At 35.6% G+C, this 22,292-nt stretch overlaps 1 protein-coding gene across 3 annotated transcripts in view; it reads left to right on the top strand.

Moving 5' to 3' along the window:
* HECTD2 (HECT domain E3 ubiquitin protein ligase 2) overlaps positions 1-16,881 on the top strand; it is a 41,396-nt gene extending 24,515 nt beyond the window's left edge. For all 3 annotated transcript variants that reach the window (XM_072871018.1, XM_072871019.1, XM_072871020.1), the window contains 10 exons: positions 599-706; positions 2,605-2,737; positions 6,423-6,511; positions 7,613-7,771; positions 8,226-8,300; positions 9,328-9,415; positions 9,672-9,778; positions 10,986-11,101; positions 11,741-11,884; positions 14,325-16,881. In XM_072871018.1, coding sequence (XP_072727119.1) covers positions 599-706; positions 2,605-2,737; positions 6,423-6,511; positions 7,613-7,771; positions 8,226-8,300; positions 9,328-9,415; positions 9,672-9,778; positions 10,986-11,101; positions 11,741-11,884; positions 14,325-14,445 — 1,140 coding nt within the window. In that variant the 3' untranslated portion in view covers positions 14,446-16,881. The remainder of the gene's footprint in view (positions 1-598; positions 707-2,604; positions 2,738-6,422; positions 6,512-7,612; positions 7,772-8,225; positions 8,301-9,327; positions 9,416-9,671; positions 9,779-10,985; positions 11,102-11,740; positions 11,885-14,324) is intronic.
* The last annotated feature ends 5,411 nt before the right edge of the window (positions 16,882-22,292 follow it).

Raw genomic sequence — 22,292 nt, forward strand, 5'->3', positions numbered from 1 at the left:
TAAAGTAACAAGATAATTAAGGAAGAAAAATTCCATGAGAATTTTGGACTGTTTCCTATTTTATTCTGTGAAGATATGTTGTCACGGAAGACCAAGATGCAACTGTATGTTCACAAGTCACAGAAGAGAGGTACTGCTTCTGGGCAGCCTCTTTTGTTTTGAAAGAGGCATTGCCTGCCTCCTTCAGTGGTCATTTCCTTCAGGTGCTAGGTGATACTGGTTTCCTTGGTGCTTAATGTGGCAGCACCACCACCTATCCATTCCTGTCTTGCTGGATGTGTTTTGTGAATAGCTAAGTAAAGCACAAGCCAGTCTCCAGAATCTTATGGGTATGTTTTTAACTATTTGGGGAGTTTAAAAGGTTGCTGCCCAATTGCTGCCTTCTTGTTAAACTTCCTGATAAGTTAGTTCAAATATGGTGTAAATGCTATCTGCAGTAGAAAAGAAAATTCTCTCCATCTCTTAGAAGATATTGAAGCAGCTATCATATTAGGGTAATGTCTTTTAATACTAAAGACTTTTTACATTTAACAAGTGTGGCACTTTGTTTTTTAAATGAAAATACTGCATGTATGATGATTCTTTTTCATTCAAATAGCAAAGCCTTGTGGATAAAGTCTCTCGCAGACAGAAACCTGACATGAATATGTTGTTCCTAAATGTGAAAGTGAGGAGGACGCACCTTGTTAGTGATTCACTTGATGAGGTAACAAAAAATGTAATTAAATGGTGTGTTGCTGCAGAATAGCTATTGCCCTTAGCTGTCAATTTGATAAGTCATATTTAAATCTTTCTGCGCTAAGAGATTGGGAATATAACTGTATAATACTAAATAAAAAAAACTGAATTACTGACACAATAGCAGTGCTGCAGAATAGATTGGGTTAGACATTCTGAACTTTATTTTCCGTCCTCATACTGCTCCATAGCTAAGCCCATAATAAACATACGTGTATGCATGCCACACGGTATGTATTTGTGTTTGCAATTTTTGTCTTACGAATACAGTGCATAATTATCAGGTTATGTAGGACTTGGTTCCATGATAGGAGCATGAATAGTAAGTGACTAATCACTAATGAGTTTGTTCTGTTTTAATTCTTGGAGTATTTTTATTCTTTTCCTTCACTAACTTGTCTATCCTATAAGAATTATTTAAGCTTTCTTTTCTTAAGTTCTTATCTTGATTTTTAACTATTTCCTCACATTCTTGAATGTAATTTTTCCTTTTTAAATGAAACAGATGTGTCCATTAAAGTAGGCAATTCTTCATTATCCACTGAACCTTGCTAATTAACATATTTCAATGAAATCTAGTTCTCTACTCTTTCTCAACACTAAAAACAGCCTGATGGTGTTGCAAAATAAGTCCAAGTGGTGAAAACAAGACCAAACAAATTCTGATTACTCATGTTCAGAAAACATAAGCTTAAACCTTTTTTCCCTAGATTAAAGCCTGTCTATTTTGGCCTTCTCTCGTAAGACAGAAGAAATATGAGTGATAATACCGCTTTCTCTCAGGCATTATGAGGCTTTTTTTATCACACTGAAATAATGAAGAGCAACTTCAAGAGTTCTGATAGCCAAAATATTTGGTTTTCTAATCTTTCAAATCTTTCAAATCTCCTATTTATTTCTGATGTTTTTTTCTGCCCATCTCAGGGATGAGTAAGAATGTATTATATTACCCATATTCTCAAAAGTGTGAGGAATGGAAGGTGGGGGAAAGATGTCTTATTTGTATTTCAAATTAAAAAAAATAATTTGCAAAGGAAAATCACTTCAGCGAATAAATAGTTTGTGTCAAATAATACAAATACCTACAGCTATAAAATTTGTGCAACAGGAATTTACTTGAGCAGCTAACAACATAGAAATTATTTTAGCACATACGTAGTCCTGACTGGTTTAAACACCTTCTCTGGAGCTGGCCAGTAATTAATGATTTAAAGAAAAATTGTACAGGGCCTTGATCTGAAAGATCACTGCTAATTGTGAAAGGCTATAATCTAATTCTTTGCAGGTCTTTTGCATACCTGGATGAAATACTGTCTCTTAGGGCATAGGAATGAGAAGAGCCTGTTACCATTGTCTAAAAAACAGTTTTACAAAACTAGCTGATACTTGCTGGCAGGTATCTTATACTGAACAGAACGGTGTCCAAATACTGAAATTTTTAGCTACCTCCTTATTTCTAAATATCTCCAAAGGATGCCTAATTTTTTTTAATCTATCGTTTCTTCCTGGCAGAATGTCTTCCATGCAGGTAAAAAATTATATAGGTCCAAAATATTCCAGACAGACTCAATTCATTGTATCTAATAGCTTATTAAAAGTCTGTTTGCATATCACCTAATTTATTTTCAAGACCAGAGAGTGGTTCCATGTGCAAGGTAGTTGATCATGTCAGGTAGTTATGATTGTCTTGCTTCTGCAATTCAATCATTGTTTTAATATAGTTTTGACCTCTTAGTAGGAGATGATGCAAACTACTACTTTAAACAAAGCAAGCAGGTAGAGACAGAGATACATGTTCTCTATGGCTAGAGGTAGTGATAATATGTTAAATCCCCATTTTCTTCTTCCTTACCGATTTTGCAATAGCTAGCAAGGAAGAGGGCAGATCTGAAAAAGAAGTTGAAAGTCACGTTTGTAGGGGAAGCTGGTCTTGATATGGGTGGCCTGACAAAAGAATGGTTTCTTCTTCTGATTCGCCAGATTTTTCACCCAGATTATGGTGAGTCCTCATAAATGTTCGTAAGTACAACATGAAAATTTGTTCATTTGAAATTATCAAAACAGTGATGGATAAGATTTCTTCATTAATCCAGTATTAGGCAGACCAGGTACTCATTGATGTAAAAACAAAAGCAGGCAAGTTAGAATTGTATATAGATGAAAAGTTTTGGCACAGAGGAAGGTAGAAGAGAGTGGGAAGTACTCCAAGAGCTTTGAAGATCTTGGCTTTTGAAAAGAAGGTTCAAGCATTGCTGAAAAACTGAGATTTTGCTTCAGTGATATGGCAAAATTAGAGGGTGAACAAATCTCTGATCAATGGAAAGGTTTAGAATTAAAATTAGGATTCAGCTTTTTAAGACTTTAGTCATGCTAAACCTTGTTTCAGAAACTGGAGGCTCAATGTTTATGGTTTGTTAGTATCCCTGGGCTAGTGAGCATATTGGATACGAAGCAGGGGGATTCAAGACTAGCAGTAGATCTTCCTTCAAGTTCTTCCTCTGATATATCTGTGTTGTTACAGTGTTTCCATCTCTATCCAGAGACAGAACTTGATTTACCTTTGGGCAGATGGGAGAAGGCCATCAACTATTTTATGGAGTAGGACAAGGATAATTTAAATCTGTTAACTCAAATGGAATTGGGCCTTTGAACAGGTTTTTTCCATGTCTCTTCTGAGTAGAAAACTCATAGGAGTTTTCTATGTGTTTTAGTGAATTGCTAGACCTACTAACAAGCTAAGAAGAATAAGCAAAAGCTGTGCAAGCCATTGAAACACTGATACTTGTCTGCCCTTGGAAATTTTTCTAGAATTCACACAAGTATATGTGTGAATTTGTATATTTGGATTTAAGAATAAGTTTCTTCCATTTAGCTTAATATGTTGTTTGGTTGCAATTGGAATATGATATTCCTGTTCCAAAATAGGAAGAGACATGTAACAGCCTCTGAAGTAGATGGTTTAGCAAATATTCAAGTGGAGATAAGGCCAAATTTATTTGTTTGTCACCTGCCATCCTTGCCTCTTTCTTCTCATGCTGCATTTTCTGTTTTTACACTACCCTCAGCTGTCTTCACATTGCTCGTTTAGGGAGTTTTCCTGGGTTTCCGAAGTAGCTACAGTTGGATACTGTTACTGTTCTCAGTTCTGGCAAACTGCTGACTCTGGCCTCCTGTGTATCAATGGTTTCGCTTGCACTGACAGTTGCACTGATAGCGTCTGCAAGTTCTAGCGCTATTTCTGTGATTAGTATAGGTAGAGGTTAGTTCTTACTTGAATCTTTGTCATCATATATTCTGTTTGGGGTATCTGTGTGGGCAGTATTCTTAAAGTGGTCTGAGATGCTCTCAGGAGAGAAAGGTCCTTCAGTCAGGTGCAGAGACAGTATAGATAGATGTGAGACTGAATGAAATAGCCTGCCTCTGCTGTTACCAGGACCTATGAGCCCATAATGATATCTGCAGGCCCAAGGGGAAAAAAAAAGGAAGCTTTTTTTTTTGAGTAAATAGATTGGAAGCCATTCAATCTACGTGTTTTATATTACTGTAGATGGATCTGCGTTGGTTTTTTCCCCCACTCTAATATTTCTTAAATGAGTCAGCTTTCCTCAGCTGTGCATGAATACATTGCTGATGTTATAATGGGTTAAAGTGTTCCCAGGCTGGCTCTTAAATTAGAAACATTGATTTCTAGGGACTTCAGCATAACACCTGATAGTCATTGGTAGAATGCAAGAGCTTGTCTGTCTTTGCCTGGAAGAGTTCATGTCCCTTAAATGCACGGTCCTCTGTTGTTTGTAGGACTCCTAAAGGTCCAGACTTTTAAGTCATAAATATGTCCTCAAATCTGCTGAGATCATTATTTGCCTATAGCCCTTTTCCTCGTAAAAAGGTGTCTGTGTGGAGAGATGACATTTTGTGATAACAGCCTTAATAGGAAACAACTTATCCTGAAGAAAGTGTTCTGTAAGTTTGACAGTTCTGTTAGTAAAAATGTGTTGTCAGCAGAGCTTGGTAACTGATGGGTTTGGAAACATTTGAGAGTAATTTTTTTTTCCACCAGCTCTGGCAGGCTTCCTTGCTTTAAAGTGTAAATTCTTTCATTGATATGACCATCAGCCAACTGTGGGAGGAGTTCAGAAATGTTCTTCTCCCTCAGAAAGGGACTGTATACTCTGCTGTCTTTAATGTTTAAGTTGCAAATAACGTATGTCAGAAGCTTGGAAGGAAGAACAGAGGAAAACATCCCTGTTATTACCCTTTCCAGGTTAGCTGATCCTGCAGATTTAACCCCTGAAATTAAAGAACTCCCAATCAACTCAGTTGTCTGCCCTCCTATGTGTGTTACGATGCTTTCTTTATCTCAGTGTGGACAATTAATAAATGGGATTTGAGACCTATTTTGTTCCAGCATCACTGCCAGTTATGTGAGCCTTGCTCTGCCTTACATGCAACTGTTCTGTTGCTTCTGGTAAAGGCACTGTCTAAACCTTTTGTGACGAGCACCTTTTTGAGCTAAAGTTCAAAAGATAAAGTTAAGATTGTTCAGGAGAGTAGGGGGGGAAAAATGTGAAGGCAGAGTTTTACCTATAAATTTTCATAAAAACTAGATGTCCCTAAGACATCAGTTGGATTTTTATGCTTTTTTTAATCCAAAGGAGTTTGATTTGGGTTTTTTTATTTAAATATTATTTTTCCCCAACTTTATCTTCCAACAAATGCAGTGAGCTACTGCATATAAGATATCCTTAGAACTATTAAGTGCTTTGGTTTGTACACTGACTGTGGAAGCAATAATAAACTGTCGGCCCATTCAGTCCTAACAAATTTAAAACCAGTCATCACATTTTATCCAATTTACTTCTGCATTGCTGAAGTTAATTTCACTGTTAGTGCAGACTTAACTAGAGTGTGTCTTGCTTCCCTGAGCAATACTTCCTAGGCATCTTAAAGTTGTTATGTGGTTTAATTACGTAGGTTTTTACTTTCTGCAGAATGATCCATATCTGACGCAAATAGCAGTCGAACTAGTCTACAGTCATGATTTCAGTAGGATCTAGCTTGTCATTTAGACCAGTGAGTGGCTTTTTTAGGATATTTGTGGTTTGAGGTTTTTTAACTTCTCTGATATAATTTTTTGACAGAAAATATGAAACATACCCCTTTGCTGCTAGTGTGTGTATAAGATAAACTTTTTACAGCTTTCTATGCTAAGAAGGTAAAGCTTATGGTATTTGTATCATGGGATTCATGCCAGCATTTTTAAAGATTGTCATCTGCTATTGATCCAGGAAGGGAGGAAGAAATGGGTTTACATTGCAGCAAGAAAATTTTGGTTAGACAGTTAATGTTTCTGGCTGTACAGATGATGAACTACAGTGAAGAAACATATTGCACAGTGACAGTGCAGAATATCCGTGACTGGAAGCACTGAAGAACACGTAGCGCCAGCACCCAACAGGGCTGGTGGGCTTGGGCCTGCTTCGGGCTTGGCACTGCCCTTGGTGGTCCTTGCCCAAGCACCTGCAGGTTCCTGCTGTGGGTGGGAAGACGGGGCTGAGAACAAGCGTGGAGATACGGGCACACCTAGGAGCACTTTTAAGGGTGCATATGTGAGAAAGATGAGGCTTTGTATGACTCTTTATTGAAGCTCGAGCTTTGTAAAGGCCACCGTTCCTGTTCTGCAGGCATGTTCACCTACCACAAGGACTCGCACTGCCATTGGTTCAGCAGCTTTAAGTGTGATAACTATTCTGAATTCCGATTGGTTGGAGCTGTATCCTTTTACGTCTGCTAGACGGTGCTAAACGAACAGCCATTCAATGAGCTGGTAGGGGGATGAAATAAGGCACTGATTAAAGCTCATTCAGATGCTGTACATACAAGTGTGTTCCATTTTAAATGTATAAAAAGAATGTTATTCAAGCAAGTGAACTAAAAATAGGAAGAATATGGTGGTATGTGGGTACGTGGTACATTTTACAGTCAGAAAATACTAGAATTAAGACTAAACATGCAACTTTTTTGTGTATAAGTTGTAATTTTCTATGTACTTACACCTCTTGAGTTTCATTCAGTAAACATAAATGAGTCTGTATGCATTAATATTTTGTTTAAGTCCCCGTTGATCAGTATGTGGCTTTTTTTTTAACTGAATGGAAGCCACGTGCTATTTTGAGCATCAGTTTATTTTCTAGGTTTTCTGTGGTGCTCATTTATGAAGTCCTCAGACAAATGATTAATGGTAATATATGCTTATAACTCCACTAAGATGAGATGATGATGTCCCCATTTTACTGATTGCTTTTGGGCCAGATGATCGTTGTAGGTGTCTTCCAACTGAACTATTCTATTCTAGTGAGAAGCTGAATCGTGAACTGGATTCTTCTGATTTTTGGTATAATTTCAAATTTGTTTCACAAGATACACTTAAATGTGCTAGCTAATGAGCTGTAGTGCCAGTGCAGCTTTGTCTTTATGCTTTTAGATTTATTTAAAAGAAAAATTGCTATATTGAGCTCTCTCTAGGATTTCTGTATTAAAAATATATCTCTACAGTTCTCTTTAAAAACTTTTTTCATAACAATACTTTGGAACAATTTATTCTAGAAATGCTGGTATAGAATATTATGATGAAGATTATCAAGTGTTCTGTCAATGTGCAGCACTTGACCATTTTAACTACTACTTAATTGTAATACAAAACTGCATTTAAAACTGTCAATCCAAAAAACTTGAATAATTTCCATTCCTTCTGTTTGTTTAGCATGTATTAGAGTATGCTGAGTAAAATCTTAAAATATTTTTTCCAAGTTACTTAAAATATTAACTGTAACAGGGATGTGTGGGGTTTGCCCTTAACGTTTGACATATATAGCTTATGGGACTTGCTGTGTATAATAGCATCACATTGGATATTCGTTTCCCACCTTGCTGTTACAAGAAATTATTGAGTCCTCCCATTGTTCCCTGTGATCATAACACACTTGTAGGCATCTCTGATGTCACATTAGATGACCTCTTTCAGATTATGCCCGTAAGTATTACATTTTTTAAGAGGCTAAATTACTGATTTAAAACCTGTTTTATTTATATTTAATGCTTGAATTATAAACTGTTTGAAAACAGCCTTTTTTCAGCACAGGCTGATAAAGTCTCCTTTTCTTCTGTTGAAAACAGAAATTCTCCATGTTTTCTAGCATAGCAGAATTTTTGTTGATCTACTTGAAGTTAAATACCAAAATCTGATATGAGCATTCTAGACACATTTTCTGTAGTAAAAAGAAAAATGTAACAGTTTATACTGAAATAAGTAAATATATATACACACACATAATTAATTAAGCAGTGAGTTTTTCTTTGTGTATGCTTTTTGAATATACAGCTTTTTCCATACTTTTTTCTGTATCAAGTAACAATTCTGGCACATCCTTGCAAAGTACATCACTTAGTTTTGTAGATTTACTAAAGAGTTTTTACTCATATTGTAGGAACTGGCCCATGGACTAAGTGAACTTCTGTCCTATGAAGGCAATGTCGAAGAGGATTTTTACTCAACCTTTCAGGTCATTAAATACACAATTATAAGTGATTCTCAAACTCGTTCAGTAATTTTTACCTGTGTTTCTGCAATGGAGTGGCCTACTACAGTGTGATTGCTGATTGTTTGGAATATAACTGCATGGGCATTAAAGCTTGCTTCAAGAACCAGTCTAGCCCTGGGGCCTCAGGGCATACAGAGGCTGGCTCCCCTCCGTTATGGGGCTTTAAGCTGTTGTCCCCTGGCAGTGTAGGTGGATCTGAGTACTGATTGCCAGGGTCACATGGCCAGCTGCTGGTGTATTTCCAGCTCTTTGCTTGCTCTGGCACCATCACCTTGCAATCAGTGACCTGGTTGGTGAAATTCATCTGGCTGCAAAACAATCCCTTCTCTGTCTAACCCAGATGCTAGTCAAAGCTTACTCTGGTTATTTTATACACTTTGTCCAGGAAATCTCACTTGAATCTAGCTTGTTCAAGTTACGATAGTTTTGCCTGACCTATATGTCTAACTGCTAGTTCAATCAAGAAAGTCTTTTTCATTTATTCATTGTTTTGGAACACATACTAGTTAGTAAAATTTCATGCTGGTTTATGGATGTGTATTGGACTGGTATTGGCCTTTTTTTTTTCCTCAGCTTTGAATTACATTATTGTCAGACCATATGAGAATTTTTGTAAAGCAGATACTTTTCCTGCTTTAGGTGTTTGTAGGAGTTCCTAGGTGAGCTGCAGTGGAACAAATACCTTCTTAATTGTATTTGATGCTCCTAAATTGTTCTTTTGTATGAAAAACTCTGTGGCTCCAGAGCCTGTAGGTCAGTTTGATACGCCACTGTGTAACAGGGTCAAATTTTCTACTTTGAATACCACTTTCTTGAGCAATTTGTTGAAAATTGTAGTATTTAACTTTTAAAAACCCCACAACCCTCAGAATTACAGCATGTGCTAGAGAGACAGGGGAAATACATGAAATAATAAATACAAGCTTTGTCATTTGTGAGTATGTGAATGTATTTTCCAGTACTGACCTTGACTCCTCTTTTTCTCCAGGTTTTTCAGGAAGAATTTGGTGTTATAAAATCTTACAATTTAAAGCCAAATGGAGATAAAATTCCAGTCACAAATCAGAATAGGAAAGGTACTTCAATACATATTAACTACAGATATTTGGCAGATTTAAGCTTGTCCTTTTTTTCCTTCTTATAAGCCTAGGTTTTCTTTAACAAAGTGTGAAAATGAAATTACTGTAGTCCTTTCTGGTATGCCTACCAATTTAATAGTATCTAAACTGAAATGCATTCATTTTTCTTAATTCAGTACAATCTGAGAGAACACAATAAATTATTATTTAAAATTATTATGATGTAACAAAATAAAATGTTTTTCTTTTTTAGAATATGTGCAGCTCTATATTGATTTTCTTCTCAACAAATCAATCTACAAACAATTTGCAGCTTTCTATTACGGATTTCATAGTGTCTGTGCTTCATATGCATTACTGGTAAGAATAAAATGAAACATAACTCTTCACTTCTGTTTCAAATATGTGACAATGACTTATCTAAATTAAACAAATTACACTGGATGATTTTAGGATTCATGAAGAATCTTGATTAATCAATGTAGTTGATTAATCCAACATAAGCAGAAGAAATTAAGCAGGTAATCAGCTGTTCTCTGTAGTGTTCCATTGAAAAGAGATAAATAAAGCTCCACAAGTTAGGTTTATCAGTATGCATCGAGACACTTCACGGGCTCTCATGTGAATGTTTACAAGGATTCTCTGTATTCCCTACAGTTATGAGCAGCAGAGCAACTATGTCTGTGTGCTCTTGAGTGACTCCTCTGAAAACACCTATTACTTTTTGCAGGAAGAACACTCAGTGAGGTTGAGATTAAACATTCTTCTGTATTCAGTCCTGTTTGGCTGTTGGAATGCCTTTTGTAATTTACATCATCCCTTGTGCAGTAAGAAGAGAAAGAAGAGGCAATTACAATTTGCATGATATTTTCTTCATTCCTGTGAAATTAGCCAAGTATGACACATTTGCAGCAAAGTGAGATGTGACTAACTGCAGGGAAGGTTCTGGAGGGAGAATGAAAATCCATTGAAATGCCATGACATACTTTCATGCAATTTAACGATGTTGTAGTAAATGAATAAGTAGGTTCTGCAGGTGTAAGTTTAGCGGTTGTTAGACATGGCTTATTGTTATGTGTATTTGCTTTGCACAGCAGTGTGTACAATTAAGAGTCAAGTTCTGTCGGCCACTGCTACTCATCAACCTACACTGGGACTTTTCAGTGTAAATGAAATGGAAGTTGTAACCAAAATTGAGATCAAGACCCTCCCTCTGAATTCCATATGTACAAACTTAATTTTCTTCATGACCCATTTGTAATCTAATCAGATGACAAGCAAGTCAGTGTAATAAATGTAAGAATGAAAAAGTGAGGAACAAAAGATATACGCTAAAATATGATGTTATCCAGTAATTTTCTTTTTACTATATACAATAGTAAGAAATTCTTCAGAGTACTGAGGAATTCATTTTTCTGTAAAACAGTATGTATCTAAGTCATAGATTTATATTGAATGATATTATGTTAATTTTTCTATAATGACAAATGAAAAATTTAATCAGAATCTAGTAGCATCATTTCTCATCTTTAAAAAAATTAAATATTTTATCATTAATTTCTGGCAGCTCCTTCGTCCAGAAGAGGTTGAAATTCTTGTCTGTGGCAGTCCTGAACTGGATATGTCTGCTTTACAGCGAAGTACTCAATATGAGGGCTACCAAAAAACTGATCTTACTATACGGTAGGCTTAATTTTTTTTTTCATTCTAATTACTGAGTTTAAAAACATCATACAATGGTAGACTGTTGGGAATAATCTCTTCAAGGATAACCTGAGAATGATTGAAGTTTTAAAAACATATTTCCAATTAAGACAAAGACACTATTAAATTACCCATAAGTAGGAAGAGTTAGATCCTTAATGGCATAATGTGTTGCTGAATACCTTTAAAAGGTTATGATCAGATTGAAATGGAGACAGTTTAATAAGAGTAGCTTCAAATCATGCCTAGTGAAATCTGAGTCTTTGTTTTTATTATCCAATCTTCTAAAAAGGCTTTTTCTCTTCCAATTCTATTTGATGCTAAGGACTTTTATATTAGTGAGTGGAAGGCATTTATGTTTGTATAGAAAAGTGGGTTTGGACATCATTTGACAAGACATCATTCCAAAATTCATAAAACATTGTACTTGTCAAGTCCTTAGGAATTTATTTAACCTTGCATATTAGGATACTACTGATGTCCCATATATTACATCAATTAAATTCTCAGTAAGTGACATTCATAATGTAGTACTTGCGGTTATATTATTATCCTCATACTGTTTTGTCATGATATTGCATCTTACACCATTTTCTTCTTCCTCTGCCTTGAACATAGATACTTTTGGGATGTAGTACTTGGATTTTCTCTTGACCTTCAAAAGAAGCTGCTACATTTTGCTACAGGAAGTGATAGGGTACCTGTGGGAGGAATGGCTGATTTGAATTTCAAGATTTCAAAGAGTGAAACATCGACTAATTGGTAAGTAGTTTTCTGGATTTTTAAATTTTTTTGTTAAATTATTTCCTGAGAGCCCTTATCGCTCTTGAATGTGTTTATAAAGAAGAGCAAACTAATATATAAGGAAGAAACTGCATGGACTCCTTTAGTTTGTCTTCAAAATGTTGTAATACCCATTTATTGACTGCCTAAATTTTGCAGGTGACCATCTAATAAAAAATTGATTCTCCAGTCAATGTTTATATTGAGGCCAGGAATTCTTTATTTATAGAGATTCCTTACATGTTTTCAATTCAAAAAATTATTTGTTTAATTGTTCCTAATGTGACAGCTGAGCTAATGAAAATATACTGTGAATCACCATGAATTTTTCTGAATTCGTTGAGTCTGTTTGTCATTATGTATAGCAGCCCCTCCAGTTGCAGAAAACACTTGCGTTCTTTCTTGATGGTTTAAATAAGAATTTTAACATGTATGGCTGAGAAGATGTAGCATTCCTTTAGGGTCTCTAGTGAGTAAGTGTATGGCTGACACAGAGGTTGCTCAGAAGAAATAGGAACAAAGCAGCCTTGTAATTTCATTGTGAAGGTTAAATTCTTCATGCTGATTTCTTACGTTTCTGGTAGTGTTTTATTTTGTATTGAATTGACTTGAGAAATTCCACACACTTTCCAGCTAGTATTTTCCTTCTCAAGATTGGAGAAAGTCAGTTTAAATTATTTGGAAAGCTGTATAGAAAAGCTTACTGCTCTGAAGCTCACTGCTAAGCAGTAATTGCTGCTAAGCAGTAATTACTGGCTTTACCTAGATTTCTTAAACATTTAGGATAATCAAAATACTTAAGTGGAACTATATTTTTAAAGTCAAACTTTTGTTGGGTTTTCTGTGGAGAGCTGAATTAAAATGCATAAACAAAATAAATTTTGATTTTTGTTTTTAAATTTGGTTTAGCTTGTTACTGTGGTATTTCTAATGCTTTATTCAATAAGCTAATGACTGGTTCCGGTAACATGTTAAAGGAACATGAGGATCTCATGAAAAATGAAGAAAAATCAGTCAACGTTGAATCTCTGTTTAAGTTAATTCTCCTGTAAATTGTTCTTTTTCTTAAAAATAGGAAAATGTGTTTTGAAATAGTGTGCATTTTAAAATTACATAGGTCTGTGTTTTGCAAGATAATTGTTGCAGTCAGACTGCCTGTGCAGGGATGAATGTAGACATGTTGGCATTGCATTGCTCACACAATAGGATCAAAGAATATAATAGCAATAAGAATTGCCAAATTAATATCCAGTTTCCCAGCTTTCCAGATTCTGAAGCACATGACTCCAGTGTGATTAACAGATCTTTGCTTGCTTGCTTGAAGGGCAGGAAGGGCGAAGTAGCTTGGGTTTCCAGATCTGGGGGGATTCCACCCCCTTTCAAGAACATTTGCTAATGACCAAAGGCCAAGCTGCTGCCATTCAAAAGACTAAGGGCTTCAATGAAAACAGAACTAGAGAGCTGTTGAGTCACATACTAAAATTTAACTTTTAAGTGTCCAAGTTTTAGAAATTTGTCAATGTGTTGGACAAATTCCAAATGTCAGGTTGAGCTTCAGCTCATTGTCTTTCTCCTCTCTCTCCCCCAGCTGTAGGACAAGTCTATATCCTCAGTGCTGTCCTGTGTGTCACCTGAGAATATAAAGGGCAAGAAGATCCCATAGCTTCTTTTTGCCTGTGGCTATGAGGCAGGATGTTAGCGGCATCTCACACTGATAGCAAAACAAATGTTTCTGCTACTGAAGAACAGTTCTCATCAAACTAATCCGTTCTAGTGAGGAGCAGAGTTTCCAGTGTTTCAGTCAGGCAATCCTAGAGGTATCTGCGATATATATTCAAACTCAGCTCTCAGAAGAAAGTCGCAAGTGAAAGTGTTGGTACGGCTAGACCAAAATTTGTGAATTGTTGTTTTTTCAGGGCTTCAATCAGCTCCTCAGTGCTCTGCACTGAGGCATATGTCTGTAAGGATGTATTTTACCAGGCTGAACTTTGAGTTCTGTATCCTTACAGTAACTGTGGTTCATCTCAGTGTCTCTATACCTACTGCAGGACCCACCTTCCTTCTTCATGTTGTGGATTCTGATTATACCCAGATTTTGTATGTAGAGAAAAACTGATTTTGAAGTCACGTGGTACCTGGAGTTTTGAAAACCTGGAAGGAGATATTTCCAACTTAACAAAAAAAGAAAGGCGGGGAGGGAGTTGCAGGCAAACAAATTCACCTGAGGTGCCTGTAACCAACAGTGGTGGTGTTTATGTTCAACAGAACTTGAACCAACAACATTAGGATAAATGTTCCTTTTACAGGGTTTCTTATTTAAGTAATGTTTAACTGAAAATGTGTAGGCAGTTTGCAGTGTTCTGCTGCTATTTTATTATTATTAAATGTGTTTTGTTGCGGTTTTTTTAAATTATTTTAGGTTACCTGTGGCCCATACCTGCTTCAACCAGCTTTGCCTTCCTCCTTACAAGAACAAGAAGGAACTGAAGCAAAAGCTGATCATTGGAATTTCAAATGCAGAAGGTTTTGGTCTAGAATAAAATTAAATACTTCAAGAACAGCATTTTTATGTAGCATTCACACTCTTCTAATTGTGCCTTTAAGCTTTGTGTTATGTCTCTTGATACTGTGCCAGTCTTACCCAACTTAGATTTTTTTTTTTAATTAAATATGAAGTGTATGTTTTTTCCTGAATGGCAATACATTTACTGCTTGCTTTGTCACAGAAAGTAGCTTTCTTCGTACAAAAAGCTAGTCTATTTGATAAACGAAACCCAACTAAGACAATTTCTAAGTTATAGTTTGTTTCTGTTTTTTCTTAATTGCACTTTATCATTAATCATAATTCCTTTACACCGCAGGTATCCCACTGGGAGATAATATATGGAATATTTCTTTATTAGCTAATCCCAGTGGTAGAATGTTTTCAATTAACATGGATAATGGAAAAAAAAAAATATACAGCATGTAGCCATATTTTTCACACAGGCAAATAGGAATTTTAGTCTTTATAAAATGTATGCAGTTTTAATATTCTGGTTTTCCTTCTCAATGAAACAGGCTGTCTAAGAAGCATGTAAATAACTGCCTGTGAACAAATAGGGTTTTGATAGTGCCATTTAGTGCTAAAAAATTATTTTTTATGAATAAGAGGTTTTAGATGTTCTATATTCAGCTTTTACACTTGACTGTACAAGAGTGTTAAAAGGTACTTTTTTCAGCTTGAGGGGATTCAAGTTCAAACTACAGGTATTAAGCAACTTGTATGTTCATTCTTTGAGAGCAAACTAACCAGATCTACTGTAGCGTTATAGTAAACAAAACTAGATATTTAAAATAAATTCCATATATGGTGATATATTTCAGGAAAATAATTAAATTCACAACACAGGGAAAACTGATGTACTGTCTCATGCTATCAGTTTTTTCAGCAACTTTGTTGAAAGTCTTGAGTAAGCTGTGACAAAAGTGAATACAATAACATTTCAGAAGAATGTTGAAGCTTTCATTAACTTGAAGGCCAGAGTTTAAAGACAATGTTTTGTGGGTTTCACTGCACAAACTACACAAAAAGAATTCTTGGTATGCCTGCTCTGAGTTAGTAAATTAGGAGCTGGGAAGGAAACTGCTTCTAAAATGCAGATGTAATTATAAGTCTGGGTTTTATTCATTTAATGGAAAGAATTTATCAGCATGCAGTATAGTATTTTTTTAATATGAATAGCTACTGTGTGTTCTATAGATTTTTCTTTCAGCTGAATGAGACCCAGATCATTCAAGACACTTTGGCATCTAATTTATCAGCTTTCCCTGCTGACTTCTGCTGGGGCAAGGATGCTTAAATATCTTGTAGTGTCTGTACTCACTTATTTGCAATAAGAGTAAAATATTATATTATTCTTGTTTTCCCTCTCTGTATTATTTACATACAACCAACAGATTTACACATGATGAAGAAATTAATCTGCCTAATCCGTAGTTTCAAACCTGTTGTGGATTTTCTTCAATATCTAAGTGTAAATTTTATTTTATTCTATTTCCTAGAGAAGGTACTGGTGATTTTACTGTTTTATTAAAGCAGAGATAAATAGTGAGATATTTTAAAATATTTGGCACTGTATTCATTTTGCTCTCCTTGAAACCAGTAATAAGATTTCCATTTACTTCAGCCTGGAACAAAACTAGGTTAGCACGGAGAGTGCTAAAAGCAGCACTTCAAACTTGTGCATTTTACATTGTTTTTCCCAAATTGAGATTTTTTAAAATAAATTTTAATCAACAGGATTCCAGATGTTAAGAAATAAATGAAACTTTCACCATTGCACTGAATGAACTAGATAGCTTCAAGCAACATTAAATTTCTAACAGCTGAATGTGGATGTAGTAAGAAATCTGGAAGCAAACACCTCCCCCCTTTCCCCAGTCTGTAGAATTGGATTTGTGGAAGGTTGGCTTATGAATAAATAGCTATACAGTTTATCTGAAAACATGGCAAAGTAGCCAAAAATATTTTTTTATGGCTTAAGCCCACTTTTAATAACTATTTATCTATTATTGTTAAAATAAAAGCTTTATCTTCTTATTTTCACTGAATTGCACTTTGCCTTGGGTTTAGTTCTATTTATTGAAGCTTTTTTGATTTACTGTGTAATATTACCTCAGAATTCTAAAAAGGCTATTGTATTTGCATCAGTTTTTAAATAAGATTGTCATTCAATGACATTTTATATATTTCCTGATGTTGATAAATTAAATAGTAAATTTTGTATTTGTTAAATGAAAGCATTGCACTGTATTTATTAAATAAGCCTCTGATTATTTTAAAACTTTTCCTGAGTGATGTTTTGTTGTTCTTTTGTCTTGCCCTGTAATCCAGCAAATCTTTTTTTTATTTCCATCATTGTTTTGTACCATACAAAAGAAATCTGGTTTGTATAAACTTGTTCATTACTAAGTATCTATTTTTATGTATTAAAATTGTGCAGTCATTAAATCAAATATTTCAATTTCTGGCCTTACTTGTTTAATTTCAGATTTCTAAAATTTATTGTAATGGGTTTAAAGATATGATCAAGCTATCTGCTTTTGTCTTATTTTTCTTTTGAAGAGTTTTCTTTACAGTAACAGTTTTGCTAAAATATTGCATGGCTCACTGAAAAAGAAACTGAGTTTCAACTACCAGACATACACCCAGAAGTATATTCCATATTTATAGTCAAAACTACAGATGTTCCAGTGCATACCATGGTGTAACAATGCTGTAAAATAGCATGGATCCTCAACCAAATTTTCCTGATTTTTTTTTTTTTTTTTTAAATTTCCCCGGTTGCAAGATTACTTTGAGGTACAAGGAGAGACAAAGCCAAGCTGTTGTATGTTTTGTCTGTTTCTGACTAACTTTAACATTAAAATCGGGAGGGGCAGGTAACAAGTACATCATGCTTTCTCATAGACACAGGTCCTGATCAGAGAACTAATATCTGACTGGATTCAAACTTGCTTCTTGTCTCCTTTGTACCACTCAAGTTACCTACAGATGGCAGCAAAGATGAGGATTGAAACCACTCAATTAGATGTCAGACCTTTGTCTTAACCAACAGTAGATATTGTAAGTAGAAGTAATGAAGAAAAAAATTATATCTTATAAATGTATAACAAATAATATCAGAGTCACAAAATCAGCAAATATAAATTAGCTGCTAGCAAATGGATATGGAGAAGGGAGAAGCAGTTGCTTCTGTCTAGCATTGGGTTTTGAAAATGTCTTCTCTTTCCGTGAACAGTTCCCTAATGTGTTACTGGGATCGATGAGAGACTCTGCCAAAGTCTCAAAGAGAGGACATAGATTGTTACTGATCTCTGAACAGTCAATAGCCTCAAGACTGATATTCAGAAAGAGGTTAGGAAACCTAGCTTGCTTGTCCTGTTCCAACTAGGGATCAGATGGCTGGTGCAGGGGCTTAATACTGAAATGCAGTATTTCCTTTCGATATTTGGCCAAAAGTGCTGACGTCCTTCTCTGCAGTTGTAGTTGGTGATGGATACTGGTTGACTTGCTCCAAAAGTAAATGCTATATCTGTTGTTATTTTTCATAGCTGTGGTACTTAATGTTCTTTCAGGATCCTTCCCTGAAAAAACTGAAATATCTTAAAGGTCCCTCAAAGCCTCTGTTTTCGTGTCCTGATTGGCAGACTGTACAAGCCTGTGTTTTTCCTTCTAGAGCACCTATTTCTCTTCCAAGAAAATTTATTTTTTGTTTGGGTCAAGTAATTTTCCATTCTATTTGGATTTTTTTTTTCTTCAGGATCTGTGCTGTTGTATGTGGTGTTGAAGTTCCTTGCACTTTTAAAGATTCATAGTGTCTAGGAAAATAATAATGGGATGGCTTGGACTGCCACAGCTGTTTCACTTGTGTTAGAAATGTTCTAATTCATAGTCAGGTGGGTTTTGTTGTTAAATTAATGAGCAAAAATGGGCTCCCAGAGATCTGCACCTTCCAAATTGTTAATTAAATTCTTATTAAAGACTTTAAACCCCAATGGCTTTCTGTAAAATGTAACAGGGAAACAGATATGGCAAGGGTTATTATAGTTTGATATAGTTAGTGCATTCATAACTGTAGAATGGATATTTGATTCAAAAATAACTTGTTCTACAAACTACATTTAGGAATGAGGCCCAGGAAGATGGAGAGGTTTTGTCTCTGAGGATCTGGTAGAGTAATTGCTCATTAAACTCTGGAAGGGTGGGAGAAGTTCATGTAAGTTGGGCAGCACCTAACATAAGTTCAATTCTGGACTCTTCTGCAGTACTAATGTTAAATAATACCTATATGCGTAAGAATAGGATATATACATTAATGGTTTTGTTGTGTGTTTCAGGAGTTTTATGTTCTACCACAGCAAGGCTTCATTTACCATTTTTCTTTTTGGCATCAATTTTTATGATTTGATATTTGTCGTGAGTGATGAATAGACTTTTTACTTTCTTATGCAATATTTTCTTCCCATGAGAGTTGTCCTAGATTATGTAGATGGTCAGGTTTAATTTATGGGCTTCCTGTTTATATGGCGCTTTAACTCTATAGCGTGCTTTCGTATTAACCAAGAGAAATGCATCTGTTCTCACAGAGTCCTTAGTATCTTTACGCTAGCATCTCTGGCTGCTACCACACTATGGATAGTAACAATCCAGCCTTCGCTGGTCTCCATAGGCGTTAACAGAACAGAACTATTTGTAACTATGTGTAAGTTATTCAAACCATCTTGTCAATGAGTGAGTTTACTCGATGCACATGCGATCTCTTTGCTCTAGTGGAGAGCTAGAATATTCATTTATTTTGCTATTCATTTTGTAGCGGTAGCAGTACTGTGGAGGGCAGGAACTGTGTTTTGTCCCCTGGAAAATCAATCCAGCTGGATATAAAGTAGCCAAAGTGCCGTCATTTTGAAAACAGCGTGGTTTAAACTCAAACATGTGGGTCTTGGTTTTGGTTGTCTTCTAGTGATTTTATGCAGCCTCACACATCTTATTTTCAAGGACTGTGATGGCAGCATGTCTACTGCTTGGGGGTTTTAATAGTTGGCCTTCATTAGTAGGAAGGAATGCGCAGATGGGCCAGTAACATGCCACAGTGAGCAGAGAAGGCACTTAATTTTGTCATCTCACTCATCTACTTTACAGGGGCATCTTTTCCCAGATCTTTCTGGATTACAAGATGGAGGAGTATCCTGCTTAGATTTTAAAATTCCCTGACAAGACATGTTCTGTGATACTAAATGCGTCATATTCATTCTTAAACATTTCACTTCATCAATAGAAAATTTAATTAATCATGGCAGATAAATGTGACCTATGTAAAATAGAGATGAGCACAGCAAAAATTTGGTTAGTAGTAGAAGAGAAAAATCTACTTTCTTACACAGTAGTTCTATAGAATTGCTTCTGAGTTGCAGAAATCTAATTTTATTCCCTTAACTGATGAGGTTTAATTTTTCTAGTGATTAATATCTTAGAGAGTTTAAGAACTGAAATTATTTTTCTTTAATTCAATCACCATGTTAGGTAAAGCTAAAACTTGAGTAAACTGTAATATCTTCCCATGTGCACTGCTGTATAGTGCTTACTGCATTGTCTAATTGTACTGAAATCAATAAAATGTTCTGCATCACTTTTCTTTTGGAATTCTAACTTATGTGGCAATTTTTACAGTGAAAGAAAAGCTTTCCCAAGCATTGAAAGCACTTGGTATTCATTCAAAGTGAAGCTTTTAAAGTAGCATACCTTTGTTCCTGTTGCATATAAACAACCTCATTGCATTTTGGTTTGGGTGGTTTTGTTTTAGGATTCAGAATCTATTCAATATCATACTTCTGCATATTGATTGAAATGCATTAAGCTGTTATCTCAAATGGCACGTTCTGGAAGGTGAAAACTCTCTTTCCAGTAGCCTGTGCTACTGGAGGTTACTGTAAATCTGTGAAAAGGATTCCAAGTTAATAATTTCTTACTTTGCTCTGAGTTGCCAGATAGGGGCTGAAATCTCCTGGGGTATTACAGCCAAGCTGTGTTTGAATTACCTAGGGGATGTTTGCTTTCAGCCTATTGATCATCTCCTAGCCTATGCTTGCCCAGTTTCTACTGGTGATGGGTTTCACAGGCTTACAGATTTTTTAAAAAATGTATTTCTTACACTGCAATATTCAATACCCATGAATTCTTCCTTTCAAGAAGTGAACTCAATTTCTTCAGTAGTCTGTGATGTTGGCCAAGAACTCACAGGTACAGAACTAAAATCTCAATGAAATTAGTTTAGGAAAATAAAACTGGGTCTTCTATACTTGATTTTAAGAGTTAAACATCGTCCTATAACCAAAGCTGTTCAGGCAGCATCAACTCAGCTATGCTGAGAGCTGGGTCTTCTGTTCCTCCTTCCCTGTTTTTTTGTGTAAACTACTGTAGGTATGTAACCAAAATGTGAGAGATGCAATAGGAGTAAGTTTTTATATTAAAGGGATAGGGTTGGAATTTTTTGAGCTCCACCTGATTTCCTGTCCCCATGTGCTAGCTATAGTTGTGTGTGGTTTTCATTTGTAACTGTCTGCAATGGGTGCACTGCAGTTGTGAATCTGAAGGTGTAATTGCTTGTGTCATTTTTCATATCATTAGTTGTTCAAAGGAAAAAATGAACTTCCTGGGTTTCCCTTCCTTGTCTCCAGGGCACCAACTGATGCATCAAAGCTGTTACATTTTATGGTGCAAAGGTATTCTCAGTTTATCTTTTGCCCTTGAATTTCTTCTCAGTTTATTTGTTGCTGACTTTATTAGTAGAGCTTTTTAATTATATGTGACATAAGCATAGATGCTATGCTTAATCATGCATTCAGTTAGCAATTTCATACTTGTAGGTGTACTATGAAGAAGAAATTACTACTTTCATGCAGCACAACCAATCTCTGGCTAATTTCTCCTGTCATTACTTATAGCAACAATCTGCATTCTTTGCATAGTGATGCTGCCTTTCACTATGTTCAAGATCTACTGTCATTCATAATAAAACAGATATGTAATTGTAGAGTGATAAAGAAATGGAAGCTTTCACTTTGAATTTCCCTACATTAGGAAATCATCCCTTAAGCTACTTGTGACAAATTTTTTCTCTCCCTTTTTTTTGACTAGACCTCAGGTTTTATTTTGTATGTTCTCAAGACATAGGGTAACTTATTTAACAGACATTTTAGAACTGAGTTGTCACTTACGTAGATGAATTATTTGGCTAGCTCTTGTCAGTCCTTATCCTAGCTACATGCAATGTCAATCCTCTATTTGCAGCACATTTTCATAAAGTGATTCTAATATTAATGAAGAACACATAGTTAAAGCTGCTGAGAAAGGATAATGAGTTGTGTGTCTAGGGTGCAACTTGTAAATGTGTCTTTGCCTCTTCAAAAAAAAAAAGGACTGGTTAAAAACAGTGGTTCATGGTGGTGGCAGGGGAAGCGCAGAGAGTAGCTGTGCTTCATCTCTCATTTCTGAGGAGCTACACGGCTACCTATTGAAGACAGCCTGTCTGGGAGAAAAATCCCTGTGGGATAACACTACGAGTTTCAGATCAGACACTGTAATTTGATCTCCTCTTCCTTTTTCTTGTGATTAGCTTGTTATTTGAATTACCTTGGGGATGTTTGCTTTTTTTCCTATTGGTCTCGTCATAGCCCGTGCTTACCTAATTTCTACTAGTGATGGGCTTCACATGCTTTCAGATTGTCATAATCCAGATTTAAATTGAGCAATTGAGCTCCACTTACGAGATGAGAAAGAAGCCAAGACTTGTCTTGGCCCATATGAAATCCCACCCTATTTCACAATATTTAGAAAGCTAAAGAG

This window comes from Ciconia boyciana, chromosome 8, assembly GCF_034638445.1.
Source record: "Ciconia boyciana chromosome 8, ASM3463844v1, whole genome shotgun sequence".
Classification (NCBI taxonomy): Eukaryota; Metazoa; Chordata; class Aves; order Ciconiiformes; family Ciconiidae; genus Ciconia; species Ciconia boyciana.